Source organism: Anarhichas minor, unplaced genomic scaffold (genome assembly GCF_050575085.1).
Source record: "Anarhichas minor isolate MPS153535 unplaced genomic scaffold, ASM5057508v1 ptg000017l, whole genome shotgun sequence".
NCBI lineage: Eukaryota > Metazoa > Chordata > Actinopteri > Perciformes > Anarhichadidae > Anarhichas > Anarhichas minor.
Window position 1 is genome coordinate 10,382,859 of NW_027466463.1, and position 25,739 is coordinate 10,408,597.

At 46.2% G+C, this 25,739-nt stretch overlaps 1 protein-coding gene across 3 annotated transcripts in view; it reads right to left on the reverse strand.

Annotated features, from left to right (window-relative positions):
- The window catches only part of raraa (retinoic acid receptor, alpha a), a 127,699-nt gene that overhangs the window by 45,802 nt on the left and 56,158 nt on the right, over positions 1-25,739 (reverse strand). For all 3 annotated transcript variants that reach the window (XM_076093452.1, XM_076093455.1, XM_076093451.1), the window contains one exon: positions 24,663-25,511. In XM_076093452.1, coding sequence (XP_075949567.1) covers positions 24,663-24,816 — 154 coding nt within the window. In that variant the 5' untranslated portion in view covers positions 24,817-25,511. The remainder of the gene's footprint in view (positions 1-24,662; positions 25,512-25,739) is intronic.

Genomic DNA, 25,739 nt, shown 5'->3' on the forward strand with positions numbered 1-25,739 from the left:
ATTAGTCCCACCAATACAGCCGTTACTGCAGATAAGCGTCAACACTCGTGGCAAGTTTGATTCAAAACTCCTATTATATAGTGTAAGAAAAGCAGATAAATGGGCGAACGGAGGAGGAGATGACTTCAGCTATGGTTACAAAAAAATACAGTAAAATGAATAAGCTTTGCTTAAAAAAGGGAAAAAGTTAATCTCGTATCAGTTTTACTGCTGTGATCCTTATCTGACATCACTATGTATTGTTACTGTGATCGGGTGTATCTAAATGTAATGGATGTACGGTCCCAAAAACTGGCTACTAATGCAGCCGCCATCTGGCTATCTGAGGGGCCGATCTGATACTCGAGGGATGCCGGAGCGTGTTCCTACATTACAGCAATTAAAAGCACCTCAGGAGCTGCTTGAGTAGAAGAGATGTGGGGCTTTAAGCCTGCTGGGTGTGTGTTGCGGGTCTAATTGAGATGATGCCCCCCCCCCCCCCGCCCCCCCTCAACATGTTCTGATCACTTAAGCAACTGAGATTGGCAACTGTCCAGGAGCAATATACAGTAAACAATGTTAAAAGACAATGCACAAGCACTTATGGTTTCTACACTTCCCTTCCTTTACTGTAACTTCCCTATGTTGCCAAATGGCTGACATCCAGATGTCGTATATATTTGCACGCAACCTGTTTCTGTGTGTGTGTGTGTGTGTGTGTGTGTGTGTGTGCGTGCCAGGAATTGTGTTGCACTCTTTCATATGACTCTGCACATCTTTCCAATCTACACTCTCAACTGGACTCAGCTTCCACTAATAGATATCGACACAACACAAATACGGCTGAGACGTAATATTTTACAGGTAAATATGTTACCTGTAGTATGAAGACAAATAAGAATCTAAATGTATTTTATATCTTTATATAAGAATTTAAAATACTACACTGGTGTCGGTGTATTAATAACGGTCGACCATTGTCCCGCCCTTAACATTAGTAGAGACGAGGAGAAGATTGCAACTATGACACTCAAGTGAAGAAAGTGCGTGTGAATAATTCATGAAGGACAGAAAGCGACAGTTAACAGGAGAGTGTCATTGGACACTGATATACGTTCATCCATCCAGCCGCTCATCCATTCATCCACTATCTCTCTGTCTCTCTCTGCTCTGAGGAGTTCAGATAAAGGATAATGGATCTGCTGACATTCAGCTGTCCCAAAAAGTTCATATTAAATAACCCTGTTGGTATGGAGCAGCATGCAAATACACACGCGTATGCTAGCCAAACGGGGACGCGCACACACACACACATAAATAAAGCATGGAAGAGCACAAGCAGATGTGCACACAGACACACAAGCTCACACTCAAATGCATTATGACGCGTGTGCTAAAAATGTATACAACATGTACAATATGCTAAGGGTTTCACAGATATTACAATTTGCGCATGTATGAATACTTTGTACCCATTCCCTATGATCGGGCAATAAAGCAGCCAGCTTGTACACAAGACACTCCTTCCCTTTCTCTCTCATTCTCTCTCTCTCACACACACACACACACACACACACACACACACACACACACACACACACACACACACACACACACACACACACACACACACACACACACACACACACACACACACACACACACACACACACACACACACACACACACACACACACACACACACACACACACACACACACACACAGCCCTGCAGGCCCGGTGCTGAGGGAGTTGCTAGACTACACCTCAGGGTTCAACGGTCGAACCCGGGCAGCTAGCCAGAGCGCTCTGGGCTGAACTTGGAGTTATGATCATAATGTGTCAGAGAGGCTTCTGCTGACTAACAATGGCCAGTAATGCAAACGACACAGATGATGTCCATGTGCATGTCACACCCACAGTTTAGTCCCTGCAGATGCTATCTAATAACAGATGAATGAGCGGTGTGTGTGTGTGTGTGTGTGATGTTTGGACTGGATGCATGCAGGTTGCAAAGAGAAGCAAAGTCAGTTCCGCCTCTCTAGACAGACACGAGGTAATTAAACAGGTTGAGTCGATAGATGTGCACACACGATCAATGACGGAGACATCACCCGCAGGGCAGCACACAACAACATTATCCTCTTAAGGAAAGGGAACACAAGTACAGTAGAATATTTCACACCACTGTTTTCCAAATCCTACCTATATGTGTTTCTCTTTGTCTCAGATTATTATAATAGAGTGGTGAATAGCACACATTAAAACTCTCCTTGGTCCAAGGACACTTTGACAAGATCTGAATACTGGCTGCCATAAAGCTATAAGAGGTACTTTGTAACAGCGTACCACACACACACACGTACAGCAAACCCCACCATCAGCAACATGCAGGTGCAGGATCATTCCAGCAAAGGAGACAACAATGGACACCATCCTCTCTCACTCTTTGCCAAAAACTCAGTCATCTGGCAAAACAGCTGAGTGGGACACATCATCCAGAGTATGTCTGTTGTCCCAAAGCAGAGCCACACTAGATGTCTGACACACACACACACACACACACACACACACACACACACACACACACACACACACACACACACACACACACACACACACACACACACACACACACACACACACACACACACACACACACACACACACAAAATGGCAGAGCCTAAATAAATCACCCAGAGAAAATGTTTGTTATTTTATATTTGGCCAAAAAGAATGTTGAATTGATGTTTTGTGTTAGAATATGCATACGTATACTCCACAGCCTCCAAAGCTAAGGTCTACACATCAGCTAATGGCCTAATGTCAGTCACATTAGAGCGCTTTGCAATGTATTTAGATGTGGGAGAAAAACACTTCACTGGAAACTAAAACATGTTTTCTTTCCTGTAATAGACGGTTGTTGGTATGGTAACAAATGCAATCAGGGAACCGCTTGCCTGAGAAAAATAAAAAATACAATTTGGCAGCAATCTCCATTTTCAAGGAAGTATGCACTTACTTCCAAGAATAGAACAGAATAGAGATTTTGGGGCATAATGGGGAATAATAACAGAGCATTTCCATGAACATCCAAGTACGGCTCTTCATGAACCAGTGGTCAGAAATATTAAACTTAACGGGAATGAAGACAAATGTGTAATTTATATTAAGGCCCAAACAGCGTGTCCTTGTCAGAAAATATAATTTGTCAAAGTATTTGTTGTTGTTGTTGTTGTTGTTGTGCTCCAGATAGCGTCTCACTGTTCTGTCTTGGACAATTCTTATGTCTCACACCAGTGGCGGGCCGTGCATTTTATACCTGGGCCTTCACCATTGTCCTGCAGCTGAAATACCACCTTATAACCACATGATGGCGCCACAGTTATTATCAGTTTCTAAGGCTGTAACTATGTACGTATTAAATGTACGTACCTATGTACGCAACGTTCGGTACGAGACTTGCAATACGTTTGAATAGTACTAGAGCATCTGGAAAATGCAGAAGCTTATATTCAGGAAAATATAATGTTTTCTGCGCTCATGGAGGACAGTGGTTCTCAGCTGGTCTGGCTGTGGGACCCACCATCACTCCTTAATGACAAGTCACAGCCCAAAGAGATCGTCTTATGATTTTACTTTCACAACTTGAACATTGTACGTACTGCTCTGCAATGTCTTTCCTCGTCTCAGTCCCCTGTGTCATGGTGTGTGGTACATCATAATGCCCATATTTGATTGGCTGAGCTGCGTCACGTGATGTGATTCACTACCCGACTAAGCTTTAAGTTTCGTTTCACGATAGTCACGCGCTCGCCCACTGACCAATCACAGCACACTCTGCACCTCGCGGCAGACACTGAGCTGCACGTAATGCTGACGTTATTATAGGCCGGCTCGCAGGCGCTGACACGTCAAAGAATACGCCCAACATGTCAAACTAAAGATCTGGTTGGTTGAAGAATATGACAATCAACAATATCGTCCCCGTTCACTTAAACTGCAAATGGATGCAGGCCTCCGTCTGCAGGCCTGGGTCTCTCTTCTTACCTAGAGACACAGAGGTGAAATCTGACTGGATGAAAGCTCTACTTAAAACAAGCTGCACTGGAAGCAGAGCAACTGAGGAAGACAGTAGCTGTGCAATGAGAAAATAAGATAATCGGAAAAATATTTTTTATATAAACTCTACATAATCAACTTAACCGCTTTGCCGTCTGCCACTACGCCGAGCTGCCGTGAGGTTTACCGGTCACACGGCTCTACTGCCTCGGCTTATCGTGCGCGCTGCAGCAGTCGGCGGCCCGGGCAGCCAGCTTGCCCCTCAGACGCCCGACTCGGTGTTTACACTGACTGAGTCGCTAACAAAAGACTCTCTACGGCAGCTTGTATGTGTGCGACTGTGCATAAGACTGTCTTTCAGTGGACGCTTATTGCGTCGCTCAATGTACAGTCATTTGCGGCTTTTCTCTGATTTATATTGTTTCAATTAAAATATATTTAGACTGTTGTTTGGATAAACGAACAATCTGAAGAAGTTTGGCAGACTAAATGAAAAATGATTAGGCGTAAAGAAATTGAAAATAATTGTTAGTAGCAGCCCTAAAACCACACCATGACTGAAAGAAGTTGAAACACACTTCAATAATTCCATTTATTCTAATTGAAGAAATATACAATTGCACAATACGTCTATCATATAAATGAGCAGCTAATAGCATTAGCGGTCCCTCTGGTAACTTAGTTTAGACCATACCAAAATAAGAGCATGCCCACACTACATATTTTGTGTGCGTCTCACTGTGTGTGTGTGTGTGTGTGTGTGTGTGTGTGTGTGTGTGTGTGAGTGTGTGTGTGTGTGAGAGAGGGAGGGACAATGCAACAATATCCATTCTGCACTCTCCTTTTGGGGTCAGAGGAAACCCTGCTTATAGTCAGGTTTCCTCTTACCGTTAATGTTGCCAAGCTACGAAAAAAGACCCATGCATTACAAAGCACACCCAACTTCCTGTTGAGCGTTTTCTGGTCCCGCCCTCACTCCTGCTGCGGTGGTGAGGACCAAATCTGGCTGGAGGTGGGCACGATTGAGTCTAAATTCACTGTGGAGTCTTTTTACGAACACACATCCGCACTGCATGGAATGCCCTCTGAAGAGTGCCGAGGTGAGCGGACGAGCAGACGAGGACACACCTCTTAAGAAGGAAGGGAGGGAGGCTGAGGGGAGGAGGTGATGAAGAGCAGGAGAGGAAGCCGAGTGGCACAGCTACGAGGCACGTTGGGCTCTAACTGTAATATTCAAGTGCTGAATGATGGCTCTTTACTAACTTTTCTCCACTTCCTGTCCCGGCCTACATGTACATATAGACTGAATCTGTGTCTGCTATCATCTGTTGCCACATATTCCCTTCTACCCCCCTCTTCTCTGCATACCTTGTGCCTGTCCCATCCCCTTCCTCTTAGAGTTAAAGCAAATATCTCTCCGCCTACCCTCCAGTCTCTCTGGGGAAAGCTCCGTGCCAGTGTGGAGTTTTATTTGTGTAATTTACATCCACCCGACAGCCTTCTGTGCCCCCCCCCCCCAACCCTTGGCTTTTACAGCAGCCACAACGTCGTAAAGCAGCCGCTCTTTGTGATGAGAGAGAAACAGAGGTGGGTAAGAGGGCCGTCTGAGCTGCAATCCAGAGAGAATTGATTGTAAAGAAAAAACAACAACAATAAAAAACAACGTGTGCTCACTTGGTGGAGGAAGCTTCCTGGCGGACTATTTGTTTGTGTGTGGTGTGTGTGGGCTACACATGAACAAAGCGGTTGCCGGGTTGATTTCTTGACCAAACAAGCTTTAGTATATCCAGGGATCAGACATTAATCCGCCAGCCATCATGCGCTTGCTCTGTACTTAGCTAGCTCGACATGGAGTCCAAAAGTGAAACGGTAATCCCATTAACAGGTGGTACTGACTTCCAGCTCACCTGTGGACCTACGAGTCTGTCTGGTGTCAGGTAACGCCTGACACGAAGCAACAGCGGAGTAGCACTATAGCTACCAAGAAGTATCCCTCGCACAGCGCAAATTTAGCAGCAATGGAGATACTAAAGTGCAAAAAAATAAATATATATTTGCCGAGCTCAAAACCAGCTTAAAATGAGATAAATTCTATCTATAGAGGTGGAAAAAACATCAAAGGCAGTTAGCACCGATACAATTCCCTCTGAACCGGAATGCTAACTAGAGAAAAAGAGAGAAGCAGAAGAACAAAAGAGAGAAGCATGAAAGAACGAGGCGAAATAGGTAATGAGGGGAAGAGATCGGTGAGATGCTGCATCTCAATGAGAGAAAACACACAGATGAAGGAGAGCGATCTGATGCAAAAAGGGCTTAAAAAAAGAGGACGAGAACACCACTGTGAATAAAGAAGTGAAGACGCTTACTTGCTGGAATGAAAAACGTGCTTTTTGAGGAAACAAGGTCACAATGAATAAGTCATTGAAACAGAACAGTGACCCAATCGCTCTCCTTTTATTCTCACTTTGTTGTAATGTCTAAAGAGAAGTGAGGCGCAAATGTGCTCGGCAGCACGGTGCGAGTCTGGTGAGCAGGGCGTCATGGCAACTGACACTGGCATGGACCTGCACATACACACACACACACACACACACACACCGGAACAACGGCAGAACTATGACAACAGAGTTTGAGTCGGAGCTATGGGGAACAATGACCCCCAGTGGCAACTGCAACAATGTTTCAGAGTAGAGTGGAGCAGAGACACAAGTGTGTGTGTGTGTGTGTGTGTGTGTGTGTCGAAGAGGGCTGAGGAGGAACTCATTAGGAGTGTTTGGCCAGTCCGCCTCTCACAGCTCACAGCAGCTGAATGGTAAACAAGCCCACTTGAGCACCCACTCAACAATATCACACACACACACACACACACACACACTACAACCTGCAGTGCTTGTAAGAGACGGCATTTCAAGAGGGAACGTGCCTTATTAAAACTGTATACACACTACACACACGCACACATCACAATCCCTTCCTCTTTTTAAGTACCCTTGATTCCACGCTATTTGTTGCAGTCTCCTCTTTAAGGATGGCTCCAGCTGAATAGTTGTGGAGCCTTAGCAAAAAAAAAAAAAGCGTACAGCAGAGATGGAAAGAGGGGTGTGAAAAGAGGGGGGGGAGGAGCTGACACACAACTGTTGGAGCGAGGGAATCAAAGCAGACAGGCCAACGGCACGCCGATGACATAATTAGCGAACGTGAGCATGTGTCATGTGTCACCCATGAATGCCATCTGCTTCAATTTAAAACTTTACAAACAGAGGAACAACACAGAGCGACAGCGAGGGAGGAAGAGAAGAGGGGGGGAGGGGGGGGGGGGGGACTAGTGACAGACAGTGAGTTCTGTGATGGTCGGCTTCAAGGCATTTGTGATGAAGTCACCATTGATTCAAGCTTAGCACAGAAATAGTGGGATTGGAATATAGAGACTTTGGTGGAGAAATGCTGACAATTCTGCACATTTGAGGTCATTTAGAAAGTTTTCGACTGTAAAACGTCTCGTGCAGTACATATCTGAGGTCCCGATTCTTTAAGCATATGGAATGGATCATTTTCAAAAACATGTTAAATATTTATGGCAAAGAATGAATATCGTACGATATATTGTACGCGAAATATTGGTATTGGCCTAAAAATAATCCAGTAAATTGGGCTCTAATTTGCGGTTAAAAAAAAAAAAAAAAAAAAGGTCCACCATAACCTGCTCCAATAGGAAAGCCACATTGGGGCACATATGGTGTTCCACCCATAAAACCTTAATCAACGTTAATATGAAGAGAGAACTCTCCCCTCTGCTGTGCTTTAGCCACACCACCAGCAACATCACAGAAGAGCCGTGCCTCTTCTCAATGAAGGAGAGCTGATGTGTTATTTTAATCAACTCGGCCTGCCGGCATTAATTATTCACCAGGTTGGTGAATTGGGACGCCCCCCGGCTAGAAAGAGGGAGGGGCAAGGAGTCCCTCTGATTGAGGGCTTTAGGGAGGAAAAAATGAAAAAAATAAGAATAAGAGAAAGATAGAGGAGTAGATGTAGAAGGAGATTAGCGCGACAACTCCTGCCCTGGTTCTTGTTAGCTATTTAGTGCATGTGTGTGTGTGAGGGCAGCAGTATATTTGGGTAGTAGCAGAGTAACGGCAGTCAGCACTGTGTGTGTGTGTGTGTGCGAACGTGTGTTGCATGGCCAGTGTCAGGCTGCTTATTGAGGCCGCAGGAGGAGTTGAAGTGTGTGTGTGTGTGTGTGTGTGTGTGTGTGTGTGTGTGTGTGTGTGTGTGTGTGTATCAAAGCTCAAATCCAATCATGATGCTGCTTGATCTAATTCCTGATGGTCAGGCAGGGAGTCCCGCCCCCCATGGAGAAGAGCACCGTCACCGTGGAGTAGGAGAAATGTGATTGGTGGGGATGGAGCGCACACACACACACACACACACACACACACACACACACACACACACACACACACACACACACACACACACACTCCTCCAGAGCATGGAGTGCGCCTCTAGGGCTAAGATGACACCATCCTCTGGCGCAGTGTGTTCCAAAGCGAGTGAGACCGCATGTGTGTGTGTGTGTGTGTGTGTGTGTGTGTACGCCTGAGAGTGTGCGTCTCTGTGGCCAAAACACAGGCACCCAGTGAGTGCGTGTGTGTGCCTAAGCAGCTTTGAGAGTGATTCTCACAGCAGAGACAGAAGGGGGAACAGAGCGCCCCCGCTGACACTCTCAGTGGGCTGACACAGAAAGCTTGTTTGGGGGCATTAAATCTTGATACAAATGAACACTGGGGAGAAAATGAGAGGAAGAAAGTGAGAGTCCGAATAAGAGGTGGGGGGAACATGCTAATAAAAGAAAGGGGGGGGGGGGGGGGGGGTTGGATGAAGAAGATGCACAAAAGAAAAAGGCAGGAGGAGAAAAGAAAGTGAGGGAAGAGAAGTGTAAGAGCACATAGAGGGGATCTCCTCAGGGGCAGGAAGGAAGGATGTTACGAAGGGAGAAGAAAACTCTTTCCCCTCCAATCCGCAGGAGGATAGCCCGAGATGCCAGAAAAGCATAGCGCGGCAATAAATCAAACCAGTTAAATCATCATGTGTTAATGATTCCGTTAACCCGCTTCTCCCCCTCCCTTCTCCTTTCCCCTTCACTAAAAGCCTGTACAGAGGTTCTGTCATCCCTAATTCATCCTCTCAGCAGACAGAGATAGAGGACGGTGAGAGAAGGAGGGAGAATATAAAGGGCTGTGAGCGCTCTCCCGAGACTCGCTTTATAAATAGTCCCAGCGAATCACATCACTGTTTGTTTAGAGTGTCAGCGTTGCTCCTCTGCGTCATTGTGGTCCGTCACTGTGTTGCCATGGCGGACTGACATGTGGCATTCTCTTGCACGCTAGTTAGCATGTAGCAGAGGTCCGTTATGCACTGCTGGGTTGCCTGGCATAGAGCAAGCTGTGCAACATCCAATAGTGTTAAAAGCTGGTAAAGGCCAGAAATGTTGTCGTGTGCACATGCGCAGCATGGGGGACCGTCCGCACAGATATGAGCAGATGACGCAAGTTACATTACATGGAATCTTGCAGCAAGGAGAACACTATTATTGTGCTTTTTGCAGGGTTTTTATGAGAGTACTTCTGAGGAACGACGCAGTGAAAAACTGGTGGTGGTTATGATCGAAATAAGCAAATGTATTTTGCTAGTTTTTAGATCGTTGCTGTTGAATGAAAACTGTTGCCCCGCTAATAAATGTTGGGACAATGCAAAGTATCCTGGTAAATAAGGCTTGTGCTGACCCAGAATCAGTGTCAATGAAGCAGAACAGTATGTGGACGGTGCCTAGAAAACAACAAAAATAACTACAGAAATACTCCCTGTAGCTACAGAAAAGATGTGCACAATTTACACAAGTCGCTGGAAAAAACATTAAAACTTCAATAGCCCTAAAATATAACAACTTGACAATAAACATACTTTCATCCTAATGAACCACCAAGATATAAGCTATCTGCTAAGCAAAGGTCAAGGTTCAGCTACCTGCTAAGGGGGAATGGAACACGTACCTCGCCCCTTGTCCTCGAGTCATTCAACATGAAGACAAGGACAACACTGCACAGCCCACATTCATGAGCACCTGACGATGTTGGAAAAAAGACGGTTTATCATTTCCCCTGTTGTTCGCCGAAACGAAGACGTAAACAGAAACAGTGTGGATATAAAATGCTGTAATAAGAACCCACAGATGCTAATTCCATGCAAGGCAGAGCGTGACTCAACGCTGTTAGCACCTCTTCCCCATCCGCTGTTGATCAATCGAAGCAACAGAAGTACTGGCTTTGCCTTTTGCAAACAGGCAAAAATGTGCATTTAGTTTTCGACAAACAGTTGACTCAACAAACATGGTCGGTGGCTCGAGTTTGTCCTGTGAATGTGTTCAAGATGTGAACAGTGTAATCATTTAATGATCCTTTTCCAGGAAGGGTTCCAGCCAGTCTGATCGGTTCTTTATGCAAATTGGGGATAGGGTCGCTCTGTTCCTTCAACCACCCCCCCCCGCCCCTACCCACCTCTGCCTCTCCCACCCTCTCTTACTCTGCCTCTCTCGGCTAAGTCATAAACACCGTCTGTTGGCCATAAATCCAGGGGGAGTCCTGACAGGTGTCCCAATAAAGCGCTCTATTTTCTCCCTGTTCGGTGGGTTTGTCAAGGGTCCCAGAGGAAGTGAGATAACATTAGAAGGAAGAGGAGGAGGAAGAGGAGACGGAATTTCATCAGTGCTGCACACACACGCAAACACACAGACACACTCACAAACAAACAGTGGGACCATCCACATGGAAGGATGAAACACAGGGGCTTACTCAAAATGAGTGACTCATGTGCCGAGTGGCCAATACGCACGCTGTAACCGCGAGACTGCTGGTGAAGATGACGGCCTGTAAGCTGTGAAAAACACTTCTCTTCCCTTCGCTCAAACAAACACAGATAAACAAGGCCAAGACAACAGTCACAGAAGCACAAACCCAAACTAATGTGCAAAGAAAACACCAACTCCCTCCAGTTCTGTCTGCGGCAAAAACACGCAGGCTTCCTCATTCATTTCAATGAGACATAACAACAAGTGTGCATACCATAAAATACCTCATAACACGCTTATTTGCTGCCTTTGTTGCTGTGCAACCCGGCCCTGTGCAGTGTCTCGTAGGTCTTTCAACTTTTGAACTCAAATATCTTCTTCTTTACCTTGTTTTGTTGTAGCGACACTCTTTGTGTGGAAGCCACGCTACACCGTCTCTGTCACGTACACACAGTGCAAACATTGATTACTTTGCTTCTAATTGAAACCAATCCTCCGATGGAACTCATTGGTTCTCACATCAATAGCGAGACGAGTGGACTGTCTGGATGCGGCTGCTTTTCTTTATTGTCACAGGAAGAGTTTAAGGGCCAGTCCATCTTCGGAGGCTCTTGTGGTGCGTTCAGACAGAACGTGAAGGGAGTTTTAGACACAAAATTGGATGCAAAGTCAGAAGAAAGGATCGAAAGATGCAGCGACTGAAGTGAAGAAGTGTCCTTGTGGGTATCAACTGTTTCAAGTTGAGCAAAAAATAAACGAATGTACTAATGAAACCAACAGAAAGAACTGGAGGTCCTGGTCAAAAAACCCTGTACGCTTCTGTTACATTAAGACTATCGTTTTTGGAAAATTCATATATAATAGTCTGCCATCCAACACCAATGTATCTGCACTGACTGTATCTCGACGTGACACTGCTTTGTCCATTTACCTCCCAACAACAAAATTGACCATGGCCACCGTTATGCTCTCATTAGCATAATTCGATATTCAAGTAGCAGGGATTAATTTTAATATCTGAGTCTGTACGCCGGCTTCCATCATCCATCTCTAATCTTGTTCAAGTGCCTCTTCCTAATCTTCCTCCTCACCATTCTCTCCTCCTTGAGAGGACCCCACTCTGTTAATTCAGTCCCTCAAACTTTTCACCTGTCTCCGTCTCACAACACACACTCCATAAAGTCCATCGCTCTCTCCCTCTCTCTCTCTCAGGGGCTTTCAATTTCACTGCCTCCTCATTTCTCCCAAACACTCTGCGTCTCCGTCTCTTTTCTTTGTCCACTGATGGTTGTGGGGGACCGTTTGCTTACACTACCACCAAACATCAGCAGCTCAAAACAGAATAGTTCATGTGTGTGCATTTCTTTTTTCTTGGTAATGAAGATGCAACACACTAAAAGAAAAAGGGAGATGGAGAAAGACGTAGAGACAAAATGAGATATGCAGTCAAAGGAGAGGTAGACAAGAGAGCAATGGGGCTTGTGCTCTTCAGGCTGAGTCTTTCTGCTCTTGAGAGGATTCCCACCTGGTAGCAATTTAGGTTCTGCCTGGTAAAGTGGGCCCTGGGAAGGGGAAATAATGTCTGTTGGGTTAGTGGTTTCATTTTTCAATCAAATAAATCACGACCTTACAGAAAATAATTTTTGTCTTTTAATGGCCTCCCCAGCGTTTGAAGTTCCTCCAGGGACAGCTAGCTTTGAAGTCGAGTGAGGAGCGAACTTCCCTCAGTGTGTAAGTGTGTGTGTGTGTGTGTGTGTGTGTGTGTGTGAGTGAGAGAGAGCTTTCATTCCATTGCCTTCTCAAAGTCCTGAAACACAACACCTGAGGTACTCCTGACGAAAGTAAAAGCCCTGTGAAGGCCTCTGCATGGAGCCGCACCGGCACATAAAACACTCAGGGAATAATTCATCATTTGGGGAAATATGCTTTTTTGATTTCTGGCCAACAGTTAGATGAGGAGATCTATACCACTCTCAAGTCTGTCTGGTAAACATGAAGCTACTGTGTGCAGCCAGCGGCCAGTTGGACGTATGATATACTAATTACTAATGATATGACATAATTAATGAACTTTAAGGTGCTAATAGGCAGATTTTGTTACCATTAGACAGAGCCAGGCTAGCTGTTTTACCCTGGCCCAACGTCCCCCCTAAAGCCTCAAACCCTGAACCCTCAAGGACTAACTGACGTCACCTGGTAAGTGGTTGAGTGTGAGACACTGAGGGCTTGAAATGGTGTAAATAGGAACGGGACAGCACTTTGTCACTCTGATTTCATGTGGTTTTTTGTTCCATCTTTAACCCTTAATGTTTCTGTGTAAATTTAATACTCCAGGCTGAACACACGTGAGCCGTCCTCTTTGTTTACCTTTTGTTTTACTGCTCCATTTACTACCCAGTGTTTAACGTCACATTGCAATGATTTGTGGGTAATTACGGTAAGGGTTCATAAAGGGCTCAAAATGTCTGCGAGAGAGCCCTCAAACATTCGATGATTTGACAGTGGGACAGCCCTAAAACCCTCACGGACTTGGCGTGAGCGCGCCTGAAAGTCCGTGAGGGTGGAGATTGGGATTGGGCCCCTGTTTCTAGTCTTCATGCTAAACTAAGCTAAGCTAATCAGCCACTTGTGGCCGCTTCATATTGATCGTTCAGACATGAAAATGGTCTCAATCTTTCCATGCAACGATCAGAACAAGAAAGAAACATTATATATAAATAAACTGGACCCACATGGCTCCGAAAAAAACCAAGGAAAAGTTTCCTTTGACATTCAACTAATCATGTGACATTGTTCAGGTTCTCTAACGGTGACTAATGTCGGCCTTTTGCAATTTTGTCCATGCATCTCTTTTTGCAATCACAAAAGTAAAATAAACATCTGTCAGTATATGTTCAGAGAGATGAATATAGGCTGCATTATTCCTTTAATTAAAAACATCTCAGTGTGCAGGAGAGTAGCTTGTTGAGAGGTTTGTTGTGCATCAGGAAATTGGTCTTGCCATCTGAAGTACCTGCTGAACGTATTAGTGCCAGAATCCAATTTCCGCCAAACAACTTATCCTTCCGTACGATGGGCACAAGCCCATTGGCCAAAGATGTTGGGTGAACGGTAAAGATGGAAATAACTATGAGGGGGTTTGATTAGGTCTACAGCGAGCGCGCTTCCCCCCCCCTTAGGAGCGGAGGTTAAGAGCCTCTGAGAGGAACACAGCGACGTGGAAAGAAGAAGAAGAGGTCTGGGAAGAATCGAGAGACCGAAATGAACAACCAAGGCCATTCTTTCTGGAATTGGAGTCTATTCAGCTACGGCAACATGGCCCAAGTGTACCAACCTTGGGGTGGGATGAATCAACAGCCACACACGCAGTATGAGACGGACAGACGTGCATGCATGCACATGCAGAAACACGCGCACGGGGCGCCACAAGAGAGAACTACGTCAGCTTCTGGGCATACGGTACAAGAAAAACGCACCGAGCGCGTTGACAGACAGACGACTACCTTCATGATAAAGACCTAAAATATTCCTCTCAAAACGTTTTCCCCTGGAGCCCTTCCACTACTTTCCATGTGTACCTTCAGTCCAAGCGAGCTGGTTTTGACATAAAGGCTATTTTTCAAAGAACTGAAAGACGCCAGCTTTGACAGCACATCTGCCAGAGCGCCTTCTTTTTTTCTTTCAGAGAGGCCATATAGTTGTTTTCCCAGCAGAAAACCACCCAATGCTCTCCAGAAACACACGCATACACTTGCTGGCAGCTTTCATGGCTGTGTATACAGTATGTGTACATAAACACACACACACATATAAATATACTGTACATTTGTGTAACTGCCAAACCCACGGGGACAAAGACAAAAAAGGTGTGGACATTTCCCGGATTTAATCAAAAGCTAAAACACACACTTGTCTCGCACACACCCATGAGAACCTCAGCGAGTTTAATATTTAAAGCGACACAACTCGCTGTAACTCACTCGCACTGTGTACACAGCTTGATTATCAGCCCTGTTTGAAACTAGACGGATGTTTGCCCTCTGCTTATTCAGTGTCTGATGTCTAATGGAGGCGGACGGAGAGCAGGGTCAAGAAGAAGATGAAAGGAAGAGGCTCGGGCAGCGGTGAAAGAAGGAGAGAAGAAGGAAAAAAGGAGAAAGGAGATGCAGGAGGAAATAATACACATTTACAGCGCTGAGAGGGCCAGAAAGACGACCCAGAGATAAAAACACGAGCAGACTGAGAGCGAAAAAGAGTGAAGTGGTGAGAGCGAGAGTTTGGCCAAGTGCTTACAGGAAATAGTTCTGTTTGATGAGTAAATATTGAATCAGCGAAAATCCCATCTCTGGCACCACCTGACCTCTCCCTCCCTGCCTCGGACGTTCTCCCTCTCTCCCTCTGTGTTAACAGTAAACAGGGACGTTTTACCTACATTCTAGGGGAATGAACACACGTCGGTGAAACAAACCATTGTAACTGCAACGGCACAATTAAAAACAGAACAGAACAGTTGAGGCGATTTGTCGAATGACAAAAGCTTAAGGGTAGTCGCTCACTGCCGACACCGCCTCCTGCAACTTTCAGCAGGTATTTATGCGAGTCGGTGGTCGGGTGAATCCGCTCCTGATTCTTTGGTGAAGGGTCGGCCTGGGCCTGCTGTGATTTAAGATGCCTGCAGGGGCAATTTGGCTTCCCTCATTCGCTCTCTCCGCCTCTCTTGATCTTTCACTCCCTCTTCCTAACCTCCTCTTCGATGCTGTCCCCCTCTTTCAAAGAATGAGCGATTAGAGGGGTCTCCGGGGTCAGAGAGGGAGGTCTTGGGTTTGACCTCAGCTGTGTAGCGTCGCTCTATTTCTTCTTTTTTCTCAGCGATCACTCGCCACTGCTTCCTTCCCTTGTGGTGTTCAACCGTAGAGACACAGAGCATGTGGGTGTACAGTACGTATGAGTCACAGAGTGTGATAATTCCAGTTCGTAACAACTTAGCCATCCTTTCCCTCAGTTGTTGATGGTTAGATAATCAGTTTGGCACACTGACACTTAAAGCCAACCATCGCATAAGCGTCGGGGCCGGTCCGGCCTCTCCTTATCCCCGGAAGATGACTAAGTCCGATGACTAAGTCCGATGACTAACCATAATCTTCCCGGGTTGCCTTGCGGTGGGTTTATTTATACGTGTATTAAGATCCGTAAAAAAACAAAAAACGCTTCTATTAGTGAGGTCTGCCGCAACAATCTCATGTAGAGTATTCTCAATTGAAGTCTGAGTTAGTGGACAAAGGAAATGTTTTGTTACAGCGGTCTTTGTGTGTGTGTGTGTGTGTGTGTGTGTGTGTGTGTGTGTGTGTGTGTGTTCTAGTTTAAGACTTGAGATTTTATCTTGGCAGTAGAAGATCAGTCACTGTCAATGACTGTGGAATTCCTCAGTAACTCCAACAGATCCGACCAGTTGCACAACCACCAACAGCAACACAGAGAATCCCCCGGCGGCGTAATCCATCTGACACAACGCTATAGGTTAAAGGCAGAGATTAAATACGACTTAATCCACGCAACCACTCTGGCAGACTCCCCCCGTTGTGTGTGTCGTACCATGGCCACTTCACTTTTTGTTAAATAGTACACATTATGAGAAAAAAAGAAAGAAAAATGGCCGCTCTGAGCGTCACGTTTCTGGCACACGATTTAAGTGGCTGTTGTGCGAGTGCGTTAACATCTGTTTGTTGCATGAGACCGACTAAATTAGAGGACTAATCAAGGAATAATGTACGCCAGTGGTTTTGAAAGCCATTTTCAAAAGGAGGGGCAGAGCTGCATCACTAATCACGTCCTCTCTGTTCGCCTAGTGAGAGCCCATTACATGATGTCTCTGTAAAAAAGAAGACTTGGACATGATGATAAAAGGAGCATGTATGTGTGTGTGTGTGTGTGTGTGTGTGTGTGCGGCAGAAAGAGTGAGGACGAATGAGAGAGGTGGAGCTGTTTGTCCCTGAAGAAAATAAAGAAGAGCGAGGCCACAGACTTATGAGCAGAGAAGAAGAAGAAAAGAAAAAAAAAGAAAGCGGCCACATTTATTAAATTCAAGCACAACTGTGTGCTTGAATTTCATAAAAAGGAAAGAGTGACTCACACAATGTGGAAGTTAAATGGAACAAAAATGATCACTCCCCAACCGTTATTTAAAAGTGATTTAGCTTAGTAAACACTATTTCCAGTAAGTGTATTACCACACACACACACACACACACACACACACAGAAGACATAAAGCACCAATGTACGGAACTGTGTACCAATGTGTACCTCGTTTATTATAAGGCCTGATTGTGTTAGAATAAAAGACATAAACTCTGGTTCCACTGCACCAGAATTACCTCCAGACCTCATATGATTGAAGAAACGACGCCCCACATCTGCGCTTCGTGCAGAGCCTTCACACAGGAAACATTGTTCAGGGAGGTTCGTTGATTTTAATATTGCATGTGCGGATTAGTGATTTTAATCCCGTCTGGAGCGCATATGTCTGTTTCTCCCCCCCCCCCCCCTCATAGTCACAGTCCAAAATAATGACACTCATTGATCCTTCCATAGTTATGTTTGCGTGATGAAACACTTTTCCTGTTAATGAATTTATCAGCGTAACGCAACGTTTGAGTTGCAGATGAGGCTTAAATTTCATTTACACTTCATTTTAATTCTTCACTCAAAACCCTCAGTGATGATTTCCACTCCAGCCTCAATAACAGGAAGGAGAAAGAAACGGAAATACGATGATTCAAGTAACACAAATGTTAACAAAAATGCTGCAGCGGCATGACAGCCCCCCACAAGTGAAGCCAAAACATTCGATTAATTGGGCAACTCTTCTACCTTGAATTCTTACCAAATTATGGCTAATAATCAAAAACCTGGATTCAGAAAATGAATTGGATTTTCACTGTTGAGCTCAATACTTCACACTCTTTGATGACTAATCACAGTAAAAAAATCTACAACATCATAGACCACATAACTGCGTCCACAAATCTGTGGAATGCTAATGATTACCGCTGCATTAATCAGCCCGTGGTCCACTCGGTCGTTTTAACGTGCGTCACCCGGTGCATTATCGTTGCACTCTTGAGGAGACGCTAATGCTATCAGACAGGCCTGAGGTTAAGTGTGGCCATGGGGCCCCTTAGATAGGTGCCAAGAGAGAGAGAGAGAGAGAGCTGGTGGCCCCATAAGCTCTGGCCCAACAGAGCTCTCTTAGCCCCTTTTGCGCAACACAGCTAGCCATTGTGCGAGGCTGAAAAAGCGCATTAGTTGCTGAGAAAAGGGCTTTCCCTCTGAAACCCCCTTGGACAACAAGCAAAGCTCTGCTTGATAATTCAATCACTCTCCCGAGCTGTGCAGGACAGATCGCCACAACCTCTCAAAACCTGTCCTCGGCTCTCTCCTTCACTTCCCTCCCCTCCCTCCCTCGTCTCCTCCATTAGGTAACTGTCCTATATTTTACAGATGCCGTCATTCCTACCACTTATCAAAGGACAATAGAGGAATGATGCCTGTGAGAGAGTCATTGACATTTGAATGTATGCGGCAGTGTGAATTATGGCTGTACGCAATGGGTACGGAAAAAGGGCATAAGACGATAGAGATGTGTGTGTGTGTGTGTGGGGGGGGGAGATAAAAGGAAGGAGAAGGGGGTCAGTGTGAGAGTGGGTTGAAGGAAAGGATAGGGAAGCCGTAGAGAGGAGGGAGAGAAGAAGAAAAAAAGGGGGCAGTTCTTATCGCTTTACCCTTGTCTTGACTTCCTCGCGGCGCCTTTGAAGAGAGCAGGAATAAAGATGCTTGCGCTGGCACATCAGAGGGAGATTTAGATTATGTGAGTGTTTACCCAACTGAGTGCTGCATGGCTGCTGGCGACAGCCTGCCGGTTTTGAAGTAGTCATGGCCCAACTACAGCTTAAAGCGCTCGCTGCTCACAATATAACACCCATGCTGCAGAGGAGGGCTTTCTCTCTGTTTCTGTGTGTGTGTGTGTGTGTGTGTGTGAGACCGTACGCGTGTGTGCATGCATGTGCCAGTTGGTGTGAATGTTTATGCGAGATAGCATGTGTCCTTGTATCCCTAATAGAGTTTGCGAAGCATTCGGCATTTCGGTGTGCACAAATGTGTGTGTGTGTGTGTGTGTGTGTGTTAGTGTGCAGTGCTCAAAATGGAGCCATCCATCGGATTATGGGTAGACAGCTCTTTGAAAAGGAGGGCCTGTATTTGCATAAGCGGCCACGGAAGGGAGAAAGAAAAAAAAAAACCTATAGAAAGAAAGACAGGATGAGACAGAAAGAGAGAAAAGAGAGAGGAGGAAAGAGGAAGGGACAAGAAGGGGGGTGGGGGGGGGGGGGGGGGGTATAGTGGACCCCACTCGCCAAGCCACTCGGGGATAAATCCTGTGGCTGGGATCAAGTATTCTTGGGATTTGGCCCCGGGTCCCCTCAAACCAAATGGAAATAACAGGCTGCGAGTAAATAGGTGGCAGGGTAATGATAGCTCTGTCAAGTCCCAAGGTGGAGAAAGGGAGGGGTGGAGAATACGGACAATAATAGAGAATAAGACAGACAGAGAGAGAGGTGTGGAGTGAGGAGTGTGGGGAGGACGATCAAATATGCGACGAAAGAAAGACGAGTGTGGAAAGGAGGTGAGCTGACAGGGGACGGATGGATCGCGCAAGAAAAGCGGACAACCGGAGAAATCAGCGATGGAGGGGGGGGGGGAAGAAGAATGGAAGGAGAGAACAAGAGATGTGCCGAAGCCAAGAAGGGAGTGAGGAAGAATGGATGTGAGCGAGGGCCAGGGGGCCAAAGAAGAAGGGTGATGGGTTTTTCTTGTGGGAGCCCCTTTTGGCTAAGCTTGCTCGCGTTTTGGCGCATGATACTGGCACGAGACACGAGTGCTGCCAAAGCCCGTGTGTGTATGTGTGTGCCTTGGGCTCTGTCTCTCTATCCCTCTCCGATTCTCTGTTTGTCTCCCTCATATTTTTGCTTTCTCTTCTCAGTCCGTCAATGTACAACGAACGCTCGCAGTAATGTGCAATAATCTCTTCTGAAAGCACCGATGGACTCATATTCACCACGTGTAAGTCAGAGAAAGCTCAGGGTGAGAGGAAACAGTCGTATGGGCAGAAAAAGAAGCAGGAGCAGGACTATTTAAATAGCCTGTGTGTAACAGAATGAAGTTATTTCAATGCCTCAAACTCGTTGAAGCTACCTGTGATGCGTCGAGAATCTCAGAGTAGCATCAGAGACAATTACTTCTTTGAAAAGGCAAGAATAAGACGGCCCTCGTGCTTATTTCTCAGCCTCCGAGCGCTCTGAAGTTAATTAACAAGGTCGTTACGCTGAGGTGAATGAGTGCTACGCTGCTATGCTAGACGTGGTTTACGCGCCGCTTATTAATAAGCCCGCGTCCTCGCCATCAGAGTATCGGCAAACCCTCAAATGACTTTTCAATAAGGACAACCGGCTCCCCCGAGGTGATGGTTCTGTGCGAGTCAGTGTGAGCCTCTCTCCAGTGGCTAAACGGCTGGTACCTGGTCGCCCCGGTAGAAAAGTGCCCCGGTCATTAGCTTGCATGTTTTGTGTCGTATCCACACACACACACACACATTGGATCACTGCCAAAAGGGAGCACGGCTGTCAGTATGCTTATCCACCACCACCACACGAGCCGTGTGTGTGCGTAAAAGTGTGTGTTTTTGCCACCCATGGAGCGTTACTGACATGCCCTCTTGATTCCTGCAGACCACCGGGGCAGACGGGGGACCACCTGTCTGTCCAGGAAACCAGCGCGCACACACACACACACACACACACACCCGCAACATCACAAACACAAGCTTTGCCCAACATTACCATATCCATATTTACCCATGGTCAGAGCATTCCGTAATGGGCTGCTTAACGGGATAGGTGATACACAAACACAAGCTTCCTTGAGGTCTGAAAATGTCCTTTCATTTTTCTCCTAGTGGCCCAAAAGCACATTCATGAGTGTCATAAATTCCCTCCTAATAAGTCAAAAGAGATGCTGCTCGTGTGTGTTATTACCGTCCTGTACAGAGCAATTACTGTGGCTGCCGGAACAAGAGCACTCTGTGGGGAAAAGCCAATTAGTCCGCCGTGGCAGCAGGTAGCGAGCTGGCTCCATTCATTATGATCACTCTTAACAGTGTGCTAATGTAATAGTACGGTGTTAGAGCTGGTGACAGACAGCGGAAGCTGTAATGATAATAACCGGATCGATAGATGGGGGTGTTATTGCCGGATAAAATCCATATTCATACAGACGAGGAATTAGTTGAAAAAACGCGAATGTAAGTTGCGCGTGTAATGACGTTCTATTGGATGTGGATTGTTTTGGCTGTGTTCAATGCAGCAGCCTTGTGGGTGCGCGCGTGTGATCAATCCATAGTAATAATATTCAGTTAACGAATAAAGCTGCGGGCAATAAATGTTATATCAATATCTGCAACTGATCTGCTCCGGTGTGTAACCTAACCTGATGATTTTCAGATAATGTGATGTGAAGACAGAACCCAGGAGGCTCGAGCTGCAGAGACACAGAGACAGTTTGTTGTAGGCCCGGATTAACCCTTCTGCTCTGCTCGGCCCCAATAATTGGTCCGTTGTGGTTTGGTGAAGGAGGCCGAGGCAGAAGAGCCGGACAACTCCCGACAACGGATGGAGGAGGACGAGTGTGAGCAGAGGAAGGAGAGAAAGGAAAGGGAAGGTCTGATGGACAGGATTTTTTTTACACGTTATCATTTGATCCGATTAAACATTTGTATAAAATTGTCATAATTAGCATATGAATTCTTGAGTTATGGCCCAAAGCATGTTTTGTGAGGTCACAATGACCGTTGACACCAAATTCGACCTTGAGAGCAAGCGGACGTTTTGCTAAACGCTCAAAGTATTACCGAGAAAATATACGAGAAAGGGACGGACGAGAGGTCACTTTGACCTTTGACCTCCAAAATCCAACCAGCTCCTCCTTCAGTTGAAGTGGACATTTGTGTTCCAGGGATATCGCGTCCACAACAGTGGACCAGACAGACGACCCGAGAACAAAAAGCCTCCGGCCACGGCTTTAAAAATAAAGAAATACGCACATTGAAGCCTCTCCAACCCACACATGCTTCACAGCTGTTTGTTTGGGACCAAACTATCTTTTTGGACAACAACAAGGACACAAACACAAGGACAAGTGCACACACACACACACATGCTGTATACACACAAACGGTCATGTGACTTTATCCCCCACTGGACGTGCTACAATACTGAAATCCATTAAGTCCAATGCTCGGCTCTCTTGCCTCCAATCTGACATTCTGGAAATTCCTCTCATTCAAGCTCCAAAAAAACAAAAAAAAACTGACTTTCTCTCCCCCTCCCTCTGCACCCCACTCTCTTTCTTTCCCTATTTCGTCACTGCTCAGCATTGAATGGGGTTGGTGAGGGCTTAGCTGAAGTGTGTGTGTGTGTGTGTGTGTGTGAGAGTGTGTGTGAGAGTGTGTGTGAGAGAGACAGAAGGGGAAAAAAGAGGTGTTTGAGCAAGAGGGGTGGGAGAGAGAACTGATCTGCTAGAGAGGGGGATCGGAGGAGGAAGAGAGAGGGGTGGAGATGGGGAGTTTGTGTCAAAATGGAAGGAGACACATGTGTGTCTGTTGCGATTTCTGAGTGTGTGTGTGTGTGTGTGAATTATGCCTGCAGTTATCTGCATGCAAGGAGAAGCAGGAGTGAGAGAAAGTGAGCCAGCACGAAGGGCAAAGATGGTGGTTATGTTTCTGTGTGTGTGTGTGTGGTGTCCCTGGCTCTCCAGTGTTTACAGACAGGAAATGTTTGTCCAGGAAAAGGGGAAGCAACCTTGCCGGTCCGCATGGCAAACACTGGGAGTGTGGCCCGACACACACACACGCACGCACGCACGCACGCACGCACGCACGCACGCACGCACGCACGCACGCACGCACGCACGCGCACACGCACACGCACACGCACACGCACACGCACACACACACACACACACACACAGTGTAAAAAGAGGAATCTGACGGGAGCTGCAGTGTTTGTGAGTGAGGCGGGGTATCTGGTATTGGGGGAAGTGGGAGTGACGGGGCCGGGCACGAACCGCTCCTCACTTCCCTCTCCAGGCCGACTGCCAACGCAAACTCCAGCAGATAGAAAGTCAACACAATGCCCCCGTCTGAACCTGTGGGGTGTCCACACCAACACACACACACACACACACACTGACTGTGTTCCTTCAGTTCACATTCCTGCCGCTGCCACGGCCGTTCAATTGATTATCTAGCTGCTTGTCTGCCAGTATAAAGTTTCACTGGAACACTTTTGGGGTTCTGGTTAGTAGTCGGTCGTTTAAATATATATATTCTACTTTATAGTTCCACTCCACTACATTTTAGAGGACCATATTTTACTGAAAGTTACAGATTATGATTTTACATACTGAAATCCTTAAAGTCCGAAAGATCTGCCAGCGCAGTGACCTCATCTCAACTTCTTTCAAAAACAGTTTAGTCATGTTTCAAGAATTGAGATGTTTGACTTGGTGAGAACTGCCAGTACGAGGTGCGATTGTTATTTATTTTAGTGCTGCCAGTCTGTCTTTCAACACGCTGAAATTCACCTCCAGAAAATACTTAACACGAGTTGCGATGTATTGAAATGATCTCATTGCACTGGCAGAGTTCTTTAACTTTCTTCTTCTAAAGCGGAACATAATCAAGATGTGATGTATCGGAGTTCAAATGAACTGTAAAAGCTGCTACAACGTTAAAATAATGCAAATAGGTCAATGCATAATACAACATTCTGAAAGCAGCCGCTGTACATAATGAGGACGATGAATAATACTTGTGCTAAAGTAAAATGCTGAGTGTTTGTTACATGGTTATCTTAATACTTCTTCCACCACTGTTCAGGGTAAGAATCAATACAAATCAGATCAGCTTTCCTTTCTTTAGGAGAATGTATTATTCATCTAGTTTGAGCAACTTTGCAAGTCAGTCCTGAAGCTTCTGATGGATTTGTATAAAGGAGTTGTTGCATGAAGGTTGGCCATGATGACAGTTTTCGTGAGATGTATTTTATTAAGGGCTGCTAGGCAAATCTGGGTTCCCCATACAAACAATGCTCCTTTCTGGCTGTCCTGCCTCACTTCCTTGTCATCTACGCTGACATTTCAATATGTGTGTGTGTGTGTGTCTTGATGTGTGTGGGCTTGTAAATTAAGGACAGCGCTGGAGGAAACGTGTGTGTGTGACTGCTGCTCGCTGTTTACCAACGCTGACAACTTTCAAATATGAATGATCTAAACAGGATGAGATAAAAGGCTCCTTTTACCGGCAGACTCACAGGCACAAGCATAATGTACACACACACACACACACACACACACACACACACACACACACACACACACACACACACACACACACACACACACACACACACACACACACACACACACACACACACACACACACACACACACACACACACACACACACAGTAGGGGAGTGATGCAGGAAACCGTGTGCCACTGCCACACAGGTAAACCAGCACACACACACACTCGCGCACACACACACACACACACACAGAGGAAAGTGAATCTTTATGTTCCCGACCAACCTGCACAATAGCCAGAGCATGGCGCAGTCCCACGTCTGAATCGTGAGCCAAGAGCAAAGTGTAAAGTTGACTTACTGGCTGGTGAGGGGGTGCTGTACCCGCTGAGAGGCAGTCCCGCCAGGGCCTGAGGCGACAGGCTCCCCAACATGTGGGGGAAGAAGTAGGAGTAGGTGGGCATGGGGAAGCCGTTCAGGTGGGGGCCCGGCAGCGGGTTGCCCTTCCCAGCCATGATGGCTCAGTCCACCTCCAGTCACAAACAGACCCTCACTGAGAAACCACCGCAACGAGATGTAGCAGAGCCAAAGAGGAGTCAGTGTGGACTGCTGCACCGGTTTAATCCCCCATAGGGACACTGCATGAGTGGATATTCCAGAAGACGGCCAGGCGAAGATGAAAAAATAAAATCTCCTTATGGTTTTGAAACTGCTGGTGTCCTTAAAATGGCTGCAGTAGATGTCACCGAGACAAAAAAAAAAGAAAAATCCTGCTGGTTTAGTGAATGTGTGTGTTGACGGTTGAGTTACTAAGGAAACAGGGTAGAAGTATAAAAGAGGACTGGAGAGTGTTTTATCCTTCCTTTCTCTGGTATTGTGAAACAAGCTGAAAGGCCTTATTTGCGAGAGGCGTTGGGGTGGCTGGAAACTAGCAGAGCCATTCCTTATCTCCAAGACGAAGGGAAGCGGGAGAGACGGGAGGCAAGTTGAGTCAAGAACAGGTGACTCCGACGACTGCAGTCAGCGGCGGGGATAGTGGCGATGGGGGGGGAGAGGGGGGGGGGGGTGGGGTGCTGGTGGTCGTAACGCCTCCGAGGGAGCGTAGATTCACTCTTCCAACTGCAGAGCGCTCCTCAGGAACGAACAGCTCACATGATGCCAAGACGAAGCTCTTCTCCGTGGACGGGCCTCCTCTCTCCGCAGCCTCTGTCTGTGAACAGAGAGAGAGAGAGAGAAAGAGATCATTTAGTGCTTCAACGACACGGTAAAGAGATCGTTTCCCTTTGTACTTAAGTGCTTGAGCAAAACAGTTCTTTTCTTTTGACACTAATTAATGGTAATGTCTCATCTGAAATGTTACAAAAACAACCCCCCCACCCCCCACCCCTCCGCCTTAATTATCTAATGGGGTGTTAAAACTGCGAAGAGAGCGGTGGGT